Source organism: Stigmatopora argus, chromosome 19, assembly GCF_051989625.1.
Source record: "Stigmatopora argus isolate UIUO_Sarg chromosome 19, RoL_Sarg_1.0, whole genome shotgun sequence".
Taxonomy (NCBI): Eukaryota; Metazoa; Chordata; class Actinopteri; order Syngnathiformes; family Syngnathidae; genus Stigmatopora; species Stigmatopora argus.
Window position 1 is genome coordinate 13,947,486 of NC_135405.1, and position 15,391 is coordinate 13,962,876.

Genomic DNA, 15,391 nt, shown 5'->3' on the forward strand with positions numbered 1-15,391 from the left:
CGGCCGGCCAACCGCTGGCGCGGAATTCATCCAAGTGTGACATTATTGCTCACGTCTCGCATGAGTAACCATCATCGCTGGCTGGTCTGCTGGCGGTCTAGCCGCATATGACTAGCCTAGTGCCCTACTGTACGCTGTTGCTAGGTAGAAGATGGCCTCGGAGAGTCATCCCGGCCGGGGAGGGAGGGGCCTCCAGACAGCTTGCCCGCCTAAATGCCCGCTTGCCCGCCCGCATTTCTTTCTTCTGACACACCCGCCTGCGCCTTTAAATTCCGTGACCCACTTTTGGCAGCTGGGCTCACGCCGCCTTGAATAATCGGGACCGCAAGGTGAACGTGAGCGGAATAGCGAAGGACGGGTGAAGGGGGGGGTTGGCTCGCTAGCGCCTGGCTAGCGTCTCGCTCACTCACCCCGCCCGACTTCTTCCCTTTTGGCGGCCACACTTCAGCGCGTCTCGCACCAGCGGTGTCCTCCACATATTTCCTGCATGGCTATGAAAAAAAAAAGACTAGGCAGCTCGTCCTCAATTGGTCGTCGGCCAATCGTGAAGACAAAGGACAACCCATGGCTCATCGCTAGGAACAATTAGCATACAATTAGCTTGGCGTGCAAGCACCCGAAGAAAAGCCACGCAGGCAACATGCAAACTCCACAAAGGAAGGCCCACCGGGGATTGAACCCTCCATCGCTAAACTGCGAGGCGTACATGTTAATAGCATGCAGGATACCCTAATATAAAAAATTTAAAAGAAAATACCGCCCGTCTTTTTCTTGGAGATAAAAAACAAGTTTAACTCACAGCGGCATTGTTTTCATTTGTTATCTTGGAGACGGCTTTTGGCCCTGGAAGTACATTTTCAAGTCAACCCAGTTGACTGCATTAATACTGCATTGGCAAGCATGTACTTTGAAACAAGGGCCGAGTATTCATGCGCGTGGCGTCCTTCATTTCACCACGCTGACGCCATCCAATTTCCCAGATGAGAATGTTCCAACTGCTGCACTTCAAGCATACTTAAATATGTACATTTCTTATTCAAACCAACAAACCATTGGTTATTTAAATAGAAAAAAAACTGTCAACGCTCTCAAGAAAGGAGTATATTTCCCATTTGAGAGCAGCTGATGATCCAAATGAGATATTTTCATCTTAAATATTTCCCAAATGATGTGCTTTGTCATTTGTCAGCCGATCAAAATACTAATCCTTTGTGTTCACCCTGGTACGCAAAGAGCGCGTGGACAATAGAATACGGAAACTGGCAGGGATTAAAGAATGAATACGTCTATTTACTGGGGTGCCATTGGCGTATGTAGTAATTCTTGTTTGTGTCGCGACTGCTTGTTTTTCTCCTCGCTCCTCTGCTTAAATCCCAAACACCGCCGGGCGGGCCTATTTACACGACAATGGAGGGGAGCGGTCGCGTCCCGGCGAGAAGAGGGGATCAGTCCACCCACGGGGGGCGGATTGGGGGTACTCCCGCTTCACCCTCACGCCATCTGTTTCCAGTCCGACGTGCAAAAGCGCCACCACGGGCAAAAGGCACCGGCGCTGATTGGCGACAGCGTTAGCGGAGGCGCTTCCGTCCGCGGCCCCGAAGGTAACGGGAAGCCATTTTAGGAAACAGGAATGGCCTTGAGAAAACAAAAATACCGTCGCGTTACAAGATCCTTGTACTGTAGAGGAGAGCGCAGCATGTGGATAAGAATAGAATCATCTTTATTGTCATTGTACACGTAGAACAAAATTGAAAGATGAATAACACAGACTTGGGTATGACTATTACTATATAGTTTGAAATGATAGCCTAGTCTTCCCCCGTCTGCGGCTCGCTCCGTGGCCGGAATTGACTAAACAGCTGGTTGCCATGGTTGCCAAGCCCGCCTCCGCCAATCAGCGGCCGTCTCGACGGAAGGTTCACGGGAGGCTAAACCTCACCGGTGGAGCATCCATACCCGAGATTAGCATACATTCACTCAAGATCAACAAGGCCTGATGTCAATATGCTCTGCCTCACCTCAACATCATATAGGAGGAATATTTTAGGGATTCGTAATGGCTGTAATGCTGATTTTTTTCACGATTCAAGTATGACTGACGGCAATAAATGGAAACATGGAACATTATCATGACTGTCAATGTGAACACAACGTAAATACTATGAGCAAAATGTGCTAGCCATTTTTGTGTCTCATCGTTTGGAGTGAAGGGGCTTGACACAAAAGGGTAGAGCTCCCTCTGGTGGATTCCGTGGTAACAGCTAGTATCATTATTTTCTCTACAAAAGGGAGACTTGAAAAGCATTTTTTTTCATAATATAAAGCACCTTATTGAAGTCGTATTAACATATGATTGTTTAAATTTCCCGAGGAGTAATAACATGGAGCATTATCATTACCGTCAATGTCAATAGTCAATGTAAATAGGACCATCGTGTATTAGAGCTCCCTCTTGTGGATTCAGTGGGAAAGGCAAGTATCAGTATTTTCTCGGATCATTTTTTCACAATTTATATATGTATAGTAGTACGTACAGTAGTCTCATCTAAACAGCCAATCATAGTTCAGTCCTGGATAGGCCACGCCCCTAAACAAAACTAGATGCATTACCAGGTGCGTGCCTATAGATGTCAGCGTCACAATGCTAAATGGAAATATATAAACAATAATAAATGAGCAAAAGTTTCTAAATGTGCAGTTATTTTTTTTTTTAATAACGAAGACTTGTGGCGTTCGTTGGACTTCGCACGAGTGTTTTAAACGGTGTAAAAGTCTTCCTGAGTAGGGCTGCCTTTCGCCTCCTACCTGTGCGGCCGAGGAGGTGAGGGAGGCGGGGAGTTGAGCCAGGATCCTCCGGATGACGTCAGGAGAAATGGCGGACCAGGATGGCAGCGACGCATCTCCTCCGGCGTCCCAAGGTGAGTCGCCGGGGCCTCCAACTTTTCCAAAGTCCGCCTAAAACCGTCCAGGTTCTTCCAAAAAGTAAATCAATCGAAAAGGGACGATCACTCATTTGTTTTTTGCGGCGTTGGTAGCCAGTTTAGAGCTGAAGTACGGCCGCAGTTGGTCACGAGAGAAGGATTAAAAAGAAGAAAAAAAACAAGCCCCAAAGCGGTGACTTTTCCGTCGACTACAACAAGTTTAACGCGATTAAAAAGTGTCGTTTTTTCTTATTTTCCGAGCGCCATTGTTAAAATATAAAGCTACCCCGCGCACACCTGCCGTTGACAGTTGCTTTGGAAGTACTTGCTCGACGTGACAGGTGTCGCCGCCACCGCCACCGCCGCCTCGCTCGATAAAGTCACACAATTCCTATTTTGTCAACACATCAACACATTTTTTAAAAGTCCCCCGCGCACTTTGCTTCTGCTAGAATGCCATTTCAACCCGGAAATGCCCACTAGTTGACGTATTAGTTTCCTTTTTTTAACGGGGACTGATCCTGAAGGATAAGAGTTGCTTTAAAAATGAGCCATTAAAATTAACCTTCCTTCTCTTTAAACGACTGTCATGCCAAAAGTTCACTCTTTAATACCAATGGCAGCAATAGACCTTCAATCTATTTTGACTGGAAGGGCTGGCTTGTCAGGATAGGCTACTTAGTTTCATTTGAAACACAATTAAATTATTTAAAATTATATATATATATTTACAATCTATGTACAGTAAATATAACAGGAATAGTATTTCCTCAATTCACTCGTGAGCTGCAATTAATGTATTTGGACTATTGATTTCCTATTTGCAATCAAACAAAGTAAGAGAACATTGACAATTTATTCATTTGCTGCCGTTGTCGGCGATAGACGTCCAATTCTTGTGCAATGGAAGGGCTGTCATGTGTAGACTAATTTCATGCACAAATGATGACTCTATTTTTAACCCTCGCAGGGCACGTCTTTAAATCATCGGCAGCCGTTGACGTCGCCGGACGTCCGTTCCGTTCCGTTCCGACTGAACGAACGAATGAACGAACGTCCATTGGCCTTCTCTCTCCCAGTCGAAACGGATCGGACGTCCGGCGACGTCAATGGCGATGAAACACGAGCCCTCGCAGCCGGCCTTCCGGTTTGAATGAAGTGGCAGGAAATGACTCGGCCAAAACTGGGATGCATTAGCCGCACCGGGGAAAGTGGGAGGAGTTTGTTGGCAATGCTAATGAGGAAATCAAGAGAAAGTGGTGTTTTTTTTTTTAAGCATGTGGATTAAACGGTCCTTTCTAAGCCCGACTAAAAAGATCCCATCCTTGGCCAGACTGGCTCATTCTGAGGATGAGCGTAGCCCAGCTAGCGGTCGCCTTCTCGCGCTTCTCGCGCCTCGCCTCGCTGCACTTTGCCCCGTCGACGTGTTTACTCGCACTGGGGGAAACGGCCACGTTGTCGATGACGACGCTCGGGTCGCCGTCCGGGCCGGTATGGCTCCGGGGCTAAAAATGAGAAGAAGAGCCAGAAGACGAGGCCGTGGCGGCGGTGGCTTGCCCGCCCCGGCGCTCTTTACCATCTTTGAGGAAGGACAAAAAGGGAAGATGGCGGTTATCAGGAGGAAGGCCAAAGGTAGGCGCTGAAAAGGACAGATTCCCCCAAAAACTTCTTACATAGAATTTTCCCTACGCGGAAAGGAGGCTTTTGTGATCTACTTTAAAATGTTCGAAACGCTTTAGCGATTGGATTTTAACAGTTTTTTTTTAAAAATGAGCTAAAACTAAGTTGAGAAAGGATCTTTTTTCCTTTTTTTAATCAACATAAAAATTAAAAGCACTGCATTTGCACAGGCCATGAAAATCCTTTTTAATGAGTTAGACGTGGTGGCCATCTTGGTCGGGGCGCCTCGTCGCTTAGCATTCGCTGGTGCTAATCCGCTCAAGGCTAAAGGGGACGTCAGGAGCCACGCGGGCCGGACCGGGCAGGGCGGCGTTAATCGCCCGCTCTCGCCCTTTAATCTGGGCGCCGGTGAATGACGGGACACGAGGGAGAGGGGGCGGGGCCGAGGGGTGGCGACGGCCCAGATTAAAACTGCGCCAAATGCACGCTGGTGCACAAAGGATGCCATCCCTCTCGCCTCTCGCCTTTTTGCCATCGTCGCCCGCGTCATGGGCGCCCCACGCCAGCTTACCCGGAGCCGTTTAGGGCGCCGGCGGGACGTGCCGTCGTCCCGTCTGGCCGGCGGGATCGCCGTCTGACTTTTTTGGGGGGGCGGCGAACCTCAGAAATGACCATGCAGAATCCAGGTAAAGGCTCTTTTAGTTGAGACGTCCCCATTTTGAAAGGGGCGGTTGCTAAAATCCCACCATGGCATTTTTTAATGTCATGAGTACAGATTGGAAAAATCGGTCATCCATGCTAACGATAGGACCAGGCGAATGCACGTGAGGGTCCAGACTTGGCCCCCGAGCTGCCACTTTTACACCCGCGTGTAAAAGATGGTGGTACGGCGACAACTGAGCCCGTCCCGACCTTTCCTGTTTGAGCAAAAGTTAAAACCGGTTCCGGCGCCGAGCAAGCGCCCTGGGGCGCTCCCGACGTGTCGGCGCTCGGCCGGGCTCGCCGCGTCTTCCGCAGACGCCGACACGCGATACTTTGGCCTCGCCCCGTCTGGTTGTTCTACGCGGCCTTGAGGGAATAAAGCGTTGAAAATACGTCAGGGTGGAGTTGGAGCGGAAAATGATGTGGATCACCGCCCCCCCCAACGGGTACCCATACTGAGCATACAATATGCCGATGATATTTGGAATTGTCAGCGGAGGGGATTTAATACAAGTCTTTGGGACAGATTAGTTTAGCCGCTCTCACGCTTTGATAAAAAAAACACTCATTTCAGAATTTCTCTCTTCTGCCCACAGCGTCCTTCTACAAATCGGACGACGAGCGCGCGTTTTCGCCCGCCGCGCCCGGCTCGTCGGTCTGCTCTCCCACCCTGACGTCGACGGCCACCCCGACGTCCGGCGGCCGCAGCCCCAACAACGACCACGCGGCGCCACCCAAATCGGGCAAGCGAGCCAAAAGACGCCCCATAAAACCCACCAACCAAATCTTATTGTACTTCTGTCTTCATTTCAGACTCCTCGCTCTTCAACAAAACGGACGAAAGGCTGCGGCTAGCCCGCGAGCGTCGAGAGGAATACGACAAGCAGAACGGTGCGTCTTTTTTTCAGCCTCCTTTCGGTCGCGTCGCGGCGCGATTGAAACCATCGGCTATCGGTCAGCCGCCAAGGAGGCCGAGTGGCAGGCCAGGGAGGAGCGGGCACGCCGACACTACCAGAACCACCTGGAGGAGCGGCGCCGGAAGCTGGAGGAGCAGCGCCTCAAGGAGGAGCGCAGGCGCTCGGCGGTGGAGGAGAAGCGGCGCCGCAAGATGGCCGACGACCAGGTGAAGCCAACTCATTTGAGCGTAAAGGTGGTCACTTGAGGAAAATCATATAATACCTATGTCTATTTGTTTGTTTGTGGACTGTATGTAAATAGAATGGAATATGATGATGATGATGATAATTGAGAAAAGTTACCATGAGAATGCCCTGTTTCTTTTTGCCACCCCAGGTTCGTCACGAGGCGGTCATGCGGCGCACCATGGAGCGGGGTCCGGCGCCCCGAGCCAAGGCCAACCGCTGGTCCTGGGGCGGCCCGCTGCCCATCAACAGCCCCGCCTCCCCCGCCACCGCCACGGGTACGTGACCGGCCGCCATTTCCTCCACTTTTCACTCTCTCTGTCTTTGACGTAATCGCTGTCCATCGCCCTCACGGGACCAGATCCCAATGTGATTATGGCTAGCTAGCGGGTGCGCCTACCCCTCTACCACGCTAGCCGTCATGACGGAAAGAAAGGCACCCCCTCGTCCCGGGAGAGCCGAATGCGTCCTCTTTTCTCAACCCGGTCTCCCTTCCAGATGGCGACAGGAGGTCGGCCTCCACGGTCAACTTGTCCAAGCAGCACGAGCCGGTCATCACCAAGCGCCTGTCCTCGTCCTCCGCCACGCTCCTCCACTCGCCCGACCGAGGTAAACCCCGGCGGCAAAAAGTCCACATATTAGCCCGCCGCTCGCTCTTCCCGGATCGGACGTCCGTCGCCGTCAAAGGCGCCGGCCGCGTCTCGTGACATAACGGGGGATTAGAAAATAGATGGTATGTACAGTACGCGTGAAAGGAACCTCCCACCACCACCACCGCCACCGCCACCGCCTGACCCCTTTCGCTAATCCCCTGTGGGATAATCTTTTTGTTTTGGTGGAAACACGGAACCAGCGCGTTTTGTCCGGAGGGACGTCACGCATTTTTGGCGCGGGTAGAATTCCGCCGCAGTGGGTCCGCTTGTCGCAGAACGAGCCCCACATGGGACCTGGTGTGGCAGGAAAAAAAATCCAAGTAAAATATTGGCTGTTAGCAAATGTTAACAAGTGGCAACTTAGTGCTACTGTACAAGCATTACATTTGACACATCCAATATGGCTCCCCGTTCACTTGCCATATTCATGTAAAGAGCGTCAAGTGATGAGTTGGATTTCATGTCTAGAATAAGCGAGTTAACGTGAGTGACGTGGACGTATTTTTTCTGAGGTGACCGGCGGCAAATATTGGTCGAGCGGTGGCTTTTATTTGTTTTGCGGGCGGCCCGTATTTGATCGGCTGCCATTGGTCTGCCGCCGCGCTCAGGTCGGCGCCGCCTTCCGCTGACGCCGTGGGAGAGCAACGTGGTCCAGCGCCTTCAGCAGCCCACGCACTCGTACCTGGCGCGCAGCCGCAGCGCCGCCTGCCTCTCGGGAGAGCAGCGGGGTAAGTCCCGCCCACCCGCCCGCCGCTCTTTTGCCCGCTAATCAGATTGGCCGCCATCTATACACCTTTGGCCCGCTCGCCAACCTGAGACTGGTGCTTCCTTTTTAGACATCTTGGACTAAAAGCATGGCTTTCTTCTTCTTCCTCCTCTTTTTTCCTCGCTTCCAATCCTCTTCCGTTTCCCTGCATTTTCTTTTTTTGAACCCACCCCGACGTCACGGTAGCCATGCCTGTCTGTCCCCGTTCAGCATCCTTCCAGAGCCCGCCGGGACGCCCCCTGTCTCACAGTCGCAGCCACGACCGCAGCCTGGGCGGGGAGACGTCGGCGTCCGCCCGCCGGAGGACCGTCGGGACCGCGCAGGTGGGACCGGCGAACGAGCCGGCGTCGAAGAGGCCATTTTGTTCTCGGCGGGACGGCGAGAAATTGACGGCAAGTTGTTTTTTTGTAGACGCCGCAAAAGAACCGCGATTCGGTGAGGAAGTCGTGGGGCAACCTGTCGTTGCCCCTGGGTCCCGCGCTCACCTTACCCCTAAAAATCCGCACCTCGTCGCCTATCAAAAGGGACGCTAAAATGATGGCGCCCTCTCCTGGAAGGTATTGTTATTTTTTGTATTTGTAGAGATAGAGAAAATGACATTGAAAAATCCTTCATTACAACAAAATCATACATTGATTGATTAAAATATTAAAGTAACGTAATTTACAAAATTTATAAGAGAATAAGGAAATGCTTTAAATGTATTTGTCGAGCCGTCGGGCGCCATTGACGGCGATAGACGTCCAAGCCACGATTGGATGCGACGTCTATCGCCTGGGAATGAGAGCGCCGTCTCCCCCGAAACCAGGCCTCGGCCTCCCCAGAAGACGGAAGGCCGGCCCCCGACGCCCAGGACGCCCAAAGGCCTCGGCACCGAGGACCCCGGGAACCTGCGCCCCGACAAGAGCCGAGAAGCGGGGGACGAGGGCGCAGACGCGGCCAGCCCGAAGCCTTGCGCCGGCATCACCGATCCGGAGGAGGCCAGTCGCATCCTGGCGGAGAAGCGGCGGCTGGTCCGCCGCCAGAGAGAGCAGGAGGAAGAGGAGCGTGACCGCCAAGAGCAGAAAGCCAGGTCAAATACAAAAATGAATATTTCCAAAATACTGTAGTGCTGCCTGCGACGGACAATATGGCCGCCGCCAGGCATTGCGAATGAGGCTCAACATCTATCGTTGGTCCTTATTGGACCTCTTTTTTTTAGCCTCTTGATCGTAAATATTCGAGAATTGTGTTCTTAAAGTAAGGAAAGAAAAATCATTCCTTTATTTATCTTTAATTCATGCAAACAAATTTGAAACAATGTGTAATCATCTGGTACCAATTCGGACGTCTGTTGCGGTTCACGGCCAATCATCAGGTTAGCCCAGGAGGAAATGGCTCGTCGCAAAGCCGAGGAGCGCGCCAAACGGGAGGAGGAGGCCCGGCTGAAGGAAGAGGAGGACCGGCTTAAGGAGGAGAAGGCCGAGAGAAGGGCGGAGGAGGAGCGACTGCAGCGGGAGCGAGAGGAGGCCGAGGAGGCTCAGAAGGCCCTCAAACAGGTAAGACGGGGGAGACCTGCTGGCTGGCGGCGAAGGGAAGTGACGTCCGTCTCCGCTCCCCCCCGAAGCGAGAGGAGGAAGAGAGTCGGCAGAAAGAGGAGACGGAGAGGTTGAAGCAGGAGCGGGAGAAGCACTTCCAGAAAGAGGAGGCCGAGCGCCTGGAGAGGAAGAAGGTGGGCAGAAAAAGCATTCCCAGCGCCCATATCCTCATCCAATGCTTTTGTCTTCTCCTCGCCAGCGTCTGGAGGAGATCATGAAGAGGACCCGGCGCTCTGACCCCACTGACAAGGTGGAAACTTCTACTGGACTTTCTTTCTCCATCCCCTGGGCGCCTCATTAAAATGCACAATTGATATTCATCGACAGAAAATTGGATTTATATATATAGTCCTCCCATTGGATGAAACGGACATCTATCAATGTCATTTAGTGTTAAAAAAGAAATCTTATTGCCCGCCTGTTTTTAACTGATTAGTATTTTTGCAGAAAACGAGCCCCGACAAGATGGCCGAGCCAGCGGAAGGCGCCCCCGGCCCGCGTAGCAACGGTTGCCCGGCGGCCCCCGACCCCAACGCCGACTCTCCCCCTGGCGGTCCCCCCGAGCCCAGGTAGGCGCCGTCCGAACATCCCGTACGCCCGTCGCCAGAAATGACCATGGCCGCTCCGCAGGGAAAACGGCCAATTGGAAGACGGGGCGGCTCCGTGTTCGGCACCGGAAGAAAACGGCCTCCCCGAAGCGGGTGCGTTTGTTTCCTAACTCAGTTCCCTCTTGCCTCTTTTTAGTTCTTTATTTATTTTCTTATTTCTTTTTAGATGTCGCTTGACGGCGGGGATGAAGACACGGACCCGGAAGAGTCGCCCGCTTGCTTTCCTGAAGACGGTAACTCCAAAGATGGTTCCAAAATTCTCAGGAGTTTTGTTGTTTTTTTCCATTCTCCAATTTTTTTGGTTTGATTTTTCTTTTTCCAAAACTTGACTTCAAATGGATTGGACGTCTCCTAGAGATCAACTCATTGGTGCAAAATTTGAAACGCATTCCAAAATAATGGGCAGCGAGGCGCTAGCTTGGACGGCCCACGTCTGTTTCTTTTGTTTTGTAGTTTATTGAATTGCTGTACATAGTATGAAAGTTTATCTGGCAGTCATATGGCCGTTTGATCGGGCACAAAATGGCGGAATACCTGCTGCTCATTCTTTTCAGTCGCCTTACCGCGCGGGAAATGATTATTGTGGAGAAAAAAAAATGCCTGTTGCCGTACTGCCCACGTGGACGTTGAGAACCAATTGAGAAACTGTAATAATACAATATAGCCGTTCTATAAATAACGTATGAAAGCCGATCTATTTTACTACCGAGGAGTCGACAAATTCTATAGCAGCTGTATTATTTGAAAATAAATCTCTTGGACATGAACAAATGTTATTTTGTAAATATTGGAACAAGGGCTGCCCATCGTCGGCTGGGATGGGCTCCAGCACCCCCATGAACCAGACACAGAAAGTGAGTGAATGAATGAATAAATATACTTTTTTTATAAAACAAAAAAATTCTTCAGTCAGCAATCAAGAAATGGCAAAAATGGGACATGAGAATCCAAGAGAAAGAAATATTGACAGACTTTTCACCAAAAGAAGCTTTTGCTCAGGAAGCCGGCGGCGGCGTCCAACCAGCCGCCGCCGCCACTTTCCTTGACGGAGGCGCGGGAGACGGCGCCGGCCGCCTTTTTCTCTGGATCTTCCTCCTCCTCTTCTTCAGGAAGGTAATCCGGTAGGGCGCGTTCGCTGGGCGCCGCGGCTTCGTGGGCGCTCAAGGGCATCAACACCTGAAAATGGAAACCCCATTAAGCCATGATGGATTTGAGATCTTCCATATTTAAGAATAAATGAGTCTCCCATTGGAGCTCCGTCTGATTTCTGGGGGCTCACCTCGTCTCCATCCTGGTTCTTGACCACCTGCTTGGCGCACAGCACTCGGGTTCCGGCGATGGCGGAGGCCAGACTCTGCAAAGACGCCAAAAGAGAAAATGAGAAGCGTGACGACGCCGTCCTGGCCCAGCGCGGGAAGCGGGAATCGGGAAGCCTCACCTCGGCCGGCAAGTCGGAGCGGACGCGCACGGTGCACCTCTTGGAAGCCATCTGGAAAGTAAAGCTGATCACCCCTCGCACCTTCAGCAGCGCCTCCTCGCACAGGCCTCGCCGATCCTGCGCGAAAATTCCGCGTTTAGACAGAGGCGCCCCTGACGGTGACGGCGGTGGCGGCGTCCACTCGCCACGTCGTCGAGGCCCTGAATGTGCAACGTCACGCATTTGGCCTTCTTGCTGGACGAGTTGAGGAAGAACTGCGGCTTTTGGCGCCGTGCCCTCTCGGGCGCCGACAGAATCCGGTACACCTCCCGGGCCAGGTTGGTGACGTCGACGGACAGCTCGTCCCTACGCCAGGAAAGAAGCATCGCTTAGTTGACAGGTAACGTGACAAATGCGTAATTCAAAGTCATATTTACCGTTCTTTTTTATCACAATTTATGTGTACAAATATGATCACATTTACTGATTCTTCCCCAATAGAATAATCTTTCCAAAAATTACAGGGGAAAAAAATAACATTTGCAAAGCACAGTTTGAATATTCGGTGACTTTAGCCTCCTCTTGTGGCATTCAAGAGCATTGCAGAAAGCGCCACTGTTTGAATTTTGATTCTTACAGGCCTAATGGCGCACGGAACAAAACTAGAAATTAACAATACAAATAAATAAAGTTCCTGACCTCGCCATAATGTTCTCCAGGCTCACCATCATCCCCAGCTCGTTCTTCATGGTAGGAATGTTGAAGGACAATTCAGCCAAGTAGCGAAGGGTCTACACGGGGATGAATTTAGGAATGAGTGACTTTATTTTGAACAAGTGAAAGTGATGGAGTGACTCCCAAAAGCACCTGGAGAGTAGCGAGAAGCACTTCGTGGTTCTGGTGGTCCAAAAAGAGGACTAGACCGGGGAGGCAGCCTTGATCTTGGACGATGGTCTCCCGGTTTTGGGGTTCCGACGCCAGATCCCGCAGCTGGCTCACCACTGACAGCGCGTCCATCACCTTACAACACTTACAACAACAACAACAACAACAACAACAAAGCAACGCAATAGTCCATCATTTGAATGTACAAACTGTGTTCGATCGAGCATGCAAAGCGGGCGCACTGTGGCTAACAGACATAGCTAGCTACTTCTTTAACTTGTAACATTTTGATTAAGTAAATAATTAGATGTTAAAAGTAAAGATTGTTGGTGCTACGACTTTGCGAGTGTGAAAAAGAGAAAGAAACGTTGACTTTTGTCATGTTTTCTTACCCAGGACAATGTAGCTCGTGGAAACAAATACAAAATTGTTGGAAATTAATAAGAAGACACGCGATTGGTTCACAACAAGCCACGTTTTAACATGAGTAAATTCAATTGGTTCCTGTAGTCTAGGCCAATCAGTGAGGTGTTTGGACTTGTGGAGCGGTTTTAGAAAGAAGAAGACTTCCGGAATACACAACGAACAAACGTTAGAGTAGATTTTGTTTGCTTTTTAGTCCCATTTAACGTTTAATTTCATGAATATGAACATTTTGACCGAAGAATAACAGTGACTGTGGTAGTTAAAAAAATAAAAACCTACGGTGAGTTTTGTATTTTCCTTGTTTTTGCTTTGTTTTCTGTTTACACGTTTTTCCCCCGAATGGAGAACTGCGTTTCTGTTAGCTTCCATTGTTTGAAATGTGTTTATTTGCAATCCAATATAACAATTAATGTTATACATGTCTATTTTCAAGAGTATATAAATCCGTTGTTCAAATTAAGTAAGGGTTCTGTAAAAAAACAACAACAGCTTGAGATATGAGTTTCCTAACTCCCATCTCAAATGGTCTCTTCCGATAAAACGAATGGACGTTGTCCTCTACTCCACCAGAATTCAACCAAATATCACATATACACATGATATTATGTTACCATATTGTTTCAGCAAACGGGAGAAAAAACAGGAGCTCCGATGTCTGTGCTTGATGACGCGTTGGATCTTCTCCGCTTGGTGCTCGACTATTTCGGAGTGCCTCCTGAAATGGTGGTTAAGATGATTCTTTTGGAATGATATGTTGATGAACCCACCCCACCTCACCTTGCCTTTTTTCTGGGACCAGCTTGTTCCCGTGTGGGACAGTCCGCTGTGCGGCTGCTATCGCAGCATCGTGAGATTGATGGGATCCAGCCTGCCTCTGGCACCCCCACCTCGCGTTTACATTCAGGTACTCGCTTGGTTTGAGTCGAGAAATGTTTTGAATATAAATTTTAATGGAAATATTCCCCATTATCAATGTGTTTTGCAATCCTTGAAATGCCAGTTGCCGCTCATCGCCCCCGTGGCGCAGCGATACGCGAGCGTCGCCGCGGAAACACCCACCATCCCATCATTCGCTGACATTCTGTGGGTTCTCGAAGACCAAGGGGAGAGTTCCACCAAAAGCAGGTACTAATTAAATATTGTCAGATGTCCCCAGTCCTCCGCGAGAGAAGACGTTGTGTTATGTTAAAATAATAATAAGACTATGAGGTTTTCGCCCGTGCTCAGGCTCCATCTCCCGCCCAGGAAAGCGGCGGGCGGGCCGGAGCGCCAACCAAAAACGGAACGCCGAGAAAAAACGGAGCTGGACTCCCTGCACAAAATCTCGGCGCTGGAGAGCGAATTGCTGAAACTGCGGGCTCTGATCGCCGCCATTGTCGCCACAGGTGCGCTGAACACACTTTCTTGTTTTATATAAATGACTGACAATTATTATACCACAAAGAAACTTTTTTTCTTCTTACTAACTATCATAGCACATACTCTGTCAGTCCTCCACGCATACCTGACCACACCTCTTCTTGTTTGCCACACCCGCAGGCCTTCCCGAGTCCCATGGCCTCACGGGAACGCCGTCGACGTCGCCCAACCCCGTGCCGCCGCTGCTCACGTCCACGCCTCTCCGCTCCACGCCTCCTCCTCCTCCTCCTCCCCCACCTCCCCCCGCCCCGCCTCTTCCCCCTCCCTCTTTCCCGTCGTCCGTAGCCGACCCGATCCGAGGCCGACGGCGCCGCCACAGTAGCGCCGAGCGGAAAGCGGCGAAAGCCACGGCGAGCCAGCCGTCCATGTTGGACGTTCTCAAAGATCTGAACCGAGTCCAGCTGCGCGCCGTGGAAAGGTGAGAGTCCGCGAGGCGACGTCTGGCAAATTTAGGCCCCGTGGTCACCCGTCGCCACGTTGCAGGTCGCCCGGCGGCACCCCGGTCCGGAGGAGGCGGAGCGGAGGGAGCGGGGGCGACGACCCCGTGGCGCTGATCGCCCAAGCCCTCAAGAGAAAGTTCGCTCGGCACGCCCACGACAGTTCTTCGGACAAAGAAAATTCGGTGGACAGCTCGCCCTTTGGCAGTCCGGACACCCCCAAGGTATTTTTACAGATGCCTTTACGTTTTGAAGCAGGAGGCTGGCGGCCAATGTCCGCACCCCGACTCCAAATGGGCGTCATGGACGTTTAGTGCCGTAAATTTTTTGTTTTTTTTCCTCCTGTCCCTCCAGATGACGCAGCGCAGTCGACGCAGCCAGGTCTCCCCGTGTTTGCGATGACGTCCGGCAAAGGCCAAAAACCCCACCGTCTGCGTCCACATGTGGCCAATTTGACTTTTTACACTCGCTTTGACTTGTTTGGTTCGAAGAAGATGGTGACGGGATGTTACGTTACCGAGGTTAATTGTTTTCCCCATTCCAAACGGTTGCTACGTCTTTTTTTCAAGAGCGCAATAATACAAAGGCCGGGCAAATTTTCTGCTTGTTCGCATGTCGGAATGTCATTTTTTTCCCCGTGCTTTCTTATCCTTGAAATGCTTATTTATGCGTCCGTGAAGTTGGTTTGTTCGATTTTATTAAAAATAAGCTCTGCTTTTGTGGGAGAATTTTGTTTTCTTGAACATGGACATTTGTGTAACAATTGCCATCTTTGGAAATCAAAATATATATTTTTGGATTGGACATCTATCCCCGTC

At 50.8% G+C, this 15,391-nt stretch overlaps 3 protein-coding genes across 7 annotated transcripts; 2 read left to right on the forward strand and 1 right to left on the reverse strand.

Moving 5' to 3' along the window:
- Nucleotides 1–2,753: 2,753 nt before the first annotated feature.
- map7b (microtubule-associated protein 7b) lies at nucleotides 2,754–10,761 on the forward strand. 5 transcript variants are annotated; one of them, XM_077586499.1, is made up of 16 exons: nucleotides 2,754–2,918; nucleotides 5,840–5,986; nucleotides 6,057–6,134; nucleotides 6,203–6,366; nucleotides 6,537–6,663; nucleotides 6,884–6,994; nucleotides 7,647–7,766; nucleotides 7,991–8,127; nucleotides 8,216–8,361; nucleotides 8,613–8,876; nucleotides 9,162–9,342; nucleotides 9,411–9,515; nucleotides 9,581–9,631; nucleotides 9,829–9,950; nucleotides 10,012–10,082; nucleotides 10,156–10,761. In XM_077586499.1, the coding sequence occupies exons 1-16, from the start codon at nucleotides 2,858–2,860 to the stop codon at nucleotides 10,164–10,166; spliced, it is 1,896 nt and encodes a 631-aa protein (XP_077442625.1). In that variant the 5' UTR covers nucleotides 2,754–2,857; the 3' UTR covers nucleotides 10,167–10,761. The 5 variants fall into 5 exon arrangements, with proteins under 5 accessions (XP_077442625.1, XP_077442622.1, XP_077442623.1 ...); XM_077586496.1 differs by lacking the exon at nucleotides 2,754–2,918 and adding an exon at nucleotides 4,251–4,553; XM_077586497.1 differs by lacking the exon at nucleotides 2,754–2,918 and adding an exon at nucleotides 4,252–4,553 and having other exon boundaries at nucleotides 8,216–8,360; nucleotides 8,618–8,876.
- A 173-nt stretch (nucleotides 10,762–10,934) lies between these two features.
- On the reverse strand, nucleotides 10,935–12,806 carry armc1l (armadillo repeat containing 1, like). Its single transcript, XM_077586510.1, has 7 exons — nucleotides 12,684–12,806; nucleotides 12,274–12,435; nucleotides 12,106–12,197; nucleotides 11,613–11,772; nucleotides 11,428–11,544; nucleotides 11,269–11,343; nucleotides 10,935–11,165 (listed from the first exon to the last, which is right to left on the reverse strand). The coding sequence occupies exons 2-7, from the start codon at nucleotides 12,421–12,423 to the stop codon at nucleotides 10,965–10,967; spliced, it is 795 nt and encodes a 264-aa protein (XP_077442636.1). The 5' UTR covers nucleotides 12,424–12,435; nucleotides 12,684–12,806; the 3' UTR covers nucleotides 10,935–10,964.
- Nucleotides 12,785–15,377, forward strand: mtfr2 (mitochondrial fission regulator 2). The gene is made up of 8 exons (XM_077586508.1): nucleotides 12,785–12,997; nucleotides 13,342–13,440; nucleotides 13,517–13,621; nucleotides 13,718–13,842; nucleotides 13,945–14,102; nucleotides 14,257–14,554; nucleotides 14,620–14,797; nucleotides 14,928–15,377. Exons 2-8 carry the CDS (start codon nucleotides 13,369–13,371, stop codon nucleotides 14,973–14,975), a joined length of 984 nt encoding a protein of 327 aa, XP_077442634.1. The 5' UTR covers nucleotides 12,785–12,997; nucleotides 13,342–13,368; the 3' UTR covers nucleotides 14,976–15,377.
- Nucleotides 15,378–15,391: the final 14 nt, after the last annotated feature.

What these genes read in the sequence shown, in the direction of transcription:
- map7b (XM_077586496.1), top strand. Translation starts at nt 4,415, where the DNA reads ATGGCTCCGGGGCTAAAAATGAGAAGAAGAGCCAGAAGACGAGGCCGT. An exon ending in ATGGCGCCCTCTCCTGGAAG is followed by an intron (nt 8,362 to 8,612) that starts GTATTGTTATTT and finishes CCCCGAAACCAG; the next exon opens with GCCTCGGCCTCCCCAGAAGA. An exon ending in CTCAGAAGGCCCTCAAACAG is followed by an intron (nt 9,343 to 9,410) that starts GTAAGACGGGGG and finishes TCCCCCCCGAAG; the next exon opens with CGAGAGGAGGAAGAGAGTCG.
- armc1l (XM_077586510.1), bottom strand. Translation starts at nt 12,423, where the DNA reads ATGGACGCGCTGTCAGTGGTGAGCCAGCTGCGGGATCTGGCGTCGGAA. An exon ending in TGCTTCTCGCTACTCTCCAG is followed by an intron (nt 12,198 to 12,273) that starts GTGCTTTTGGGA and finishes ATCCCCGTGTAG; the next exon opens with ACCCTTCGCTACTTGGCTGA. An exon ending in CTGGAGAACATTATGGCGAG is followed by an intron (nt 11,773 to 12,105) that starts GTCAGGAACTTT and finishes TTCCTGGCGTAG; the next exon opens with GGACGAGCTGTCCGTCGACG.
- mtfr2 (XM_077586508.1), top strand. Translation starts at nt 13,369, where the DNA reads ATGTCTGTGCTTGATGACGCGTTGGATCTTCTCCGCTTGGTGCTCGAC. An exon ending in TCGGAGTGCCTCCTGAAATG is followed by an intron (nt 13,441 to 13,516) that starts GTGGTTAAGATG and finishes TTCTGGGACCAG; the next exon opens with CTTGTTCCCGTGTGGGACAG. An exon ending in GAGAGTTCCACCAAAAGCAG is followed by an intron (nt 13,843 to 13,944) that starts GTACTAATTAAA and finishes GCCCGTGCTCAG; the next exon opens with GCTCCATCTCCCGCCCAGGA.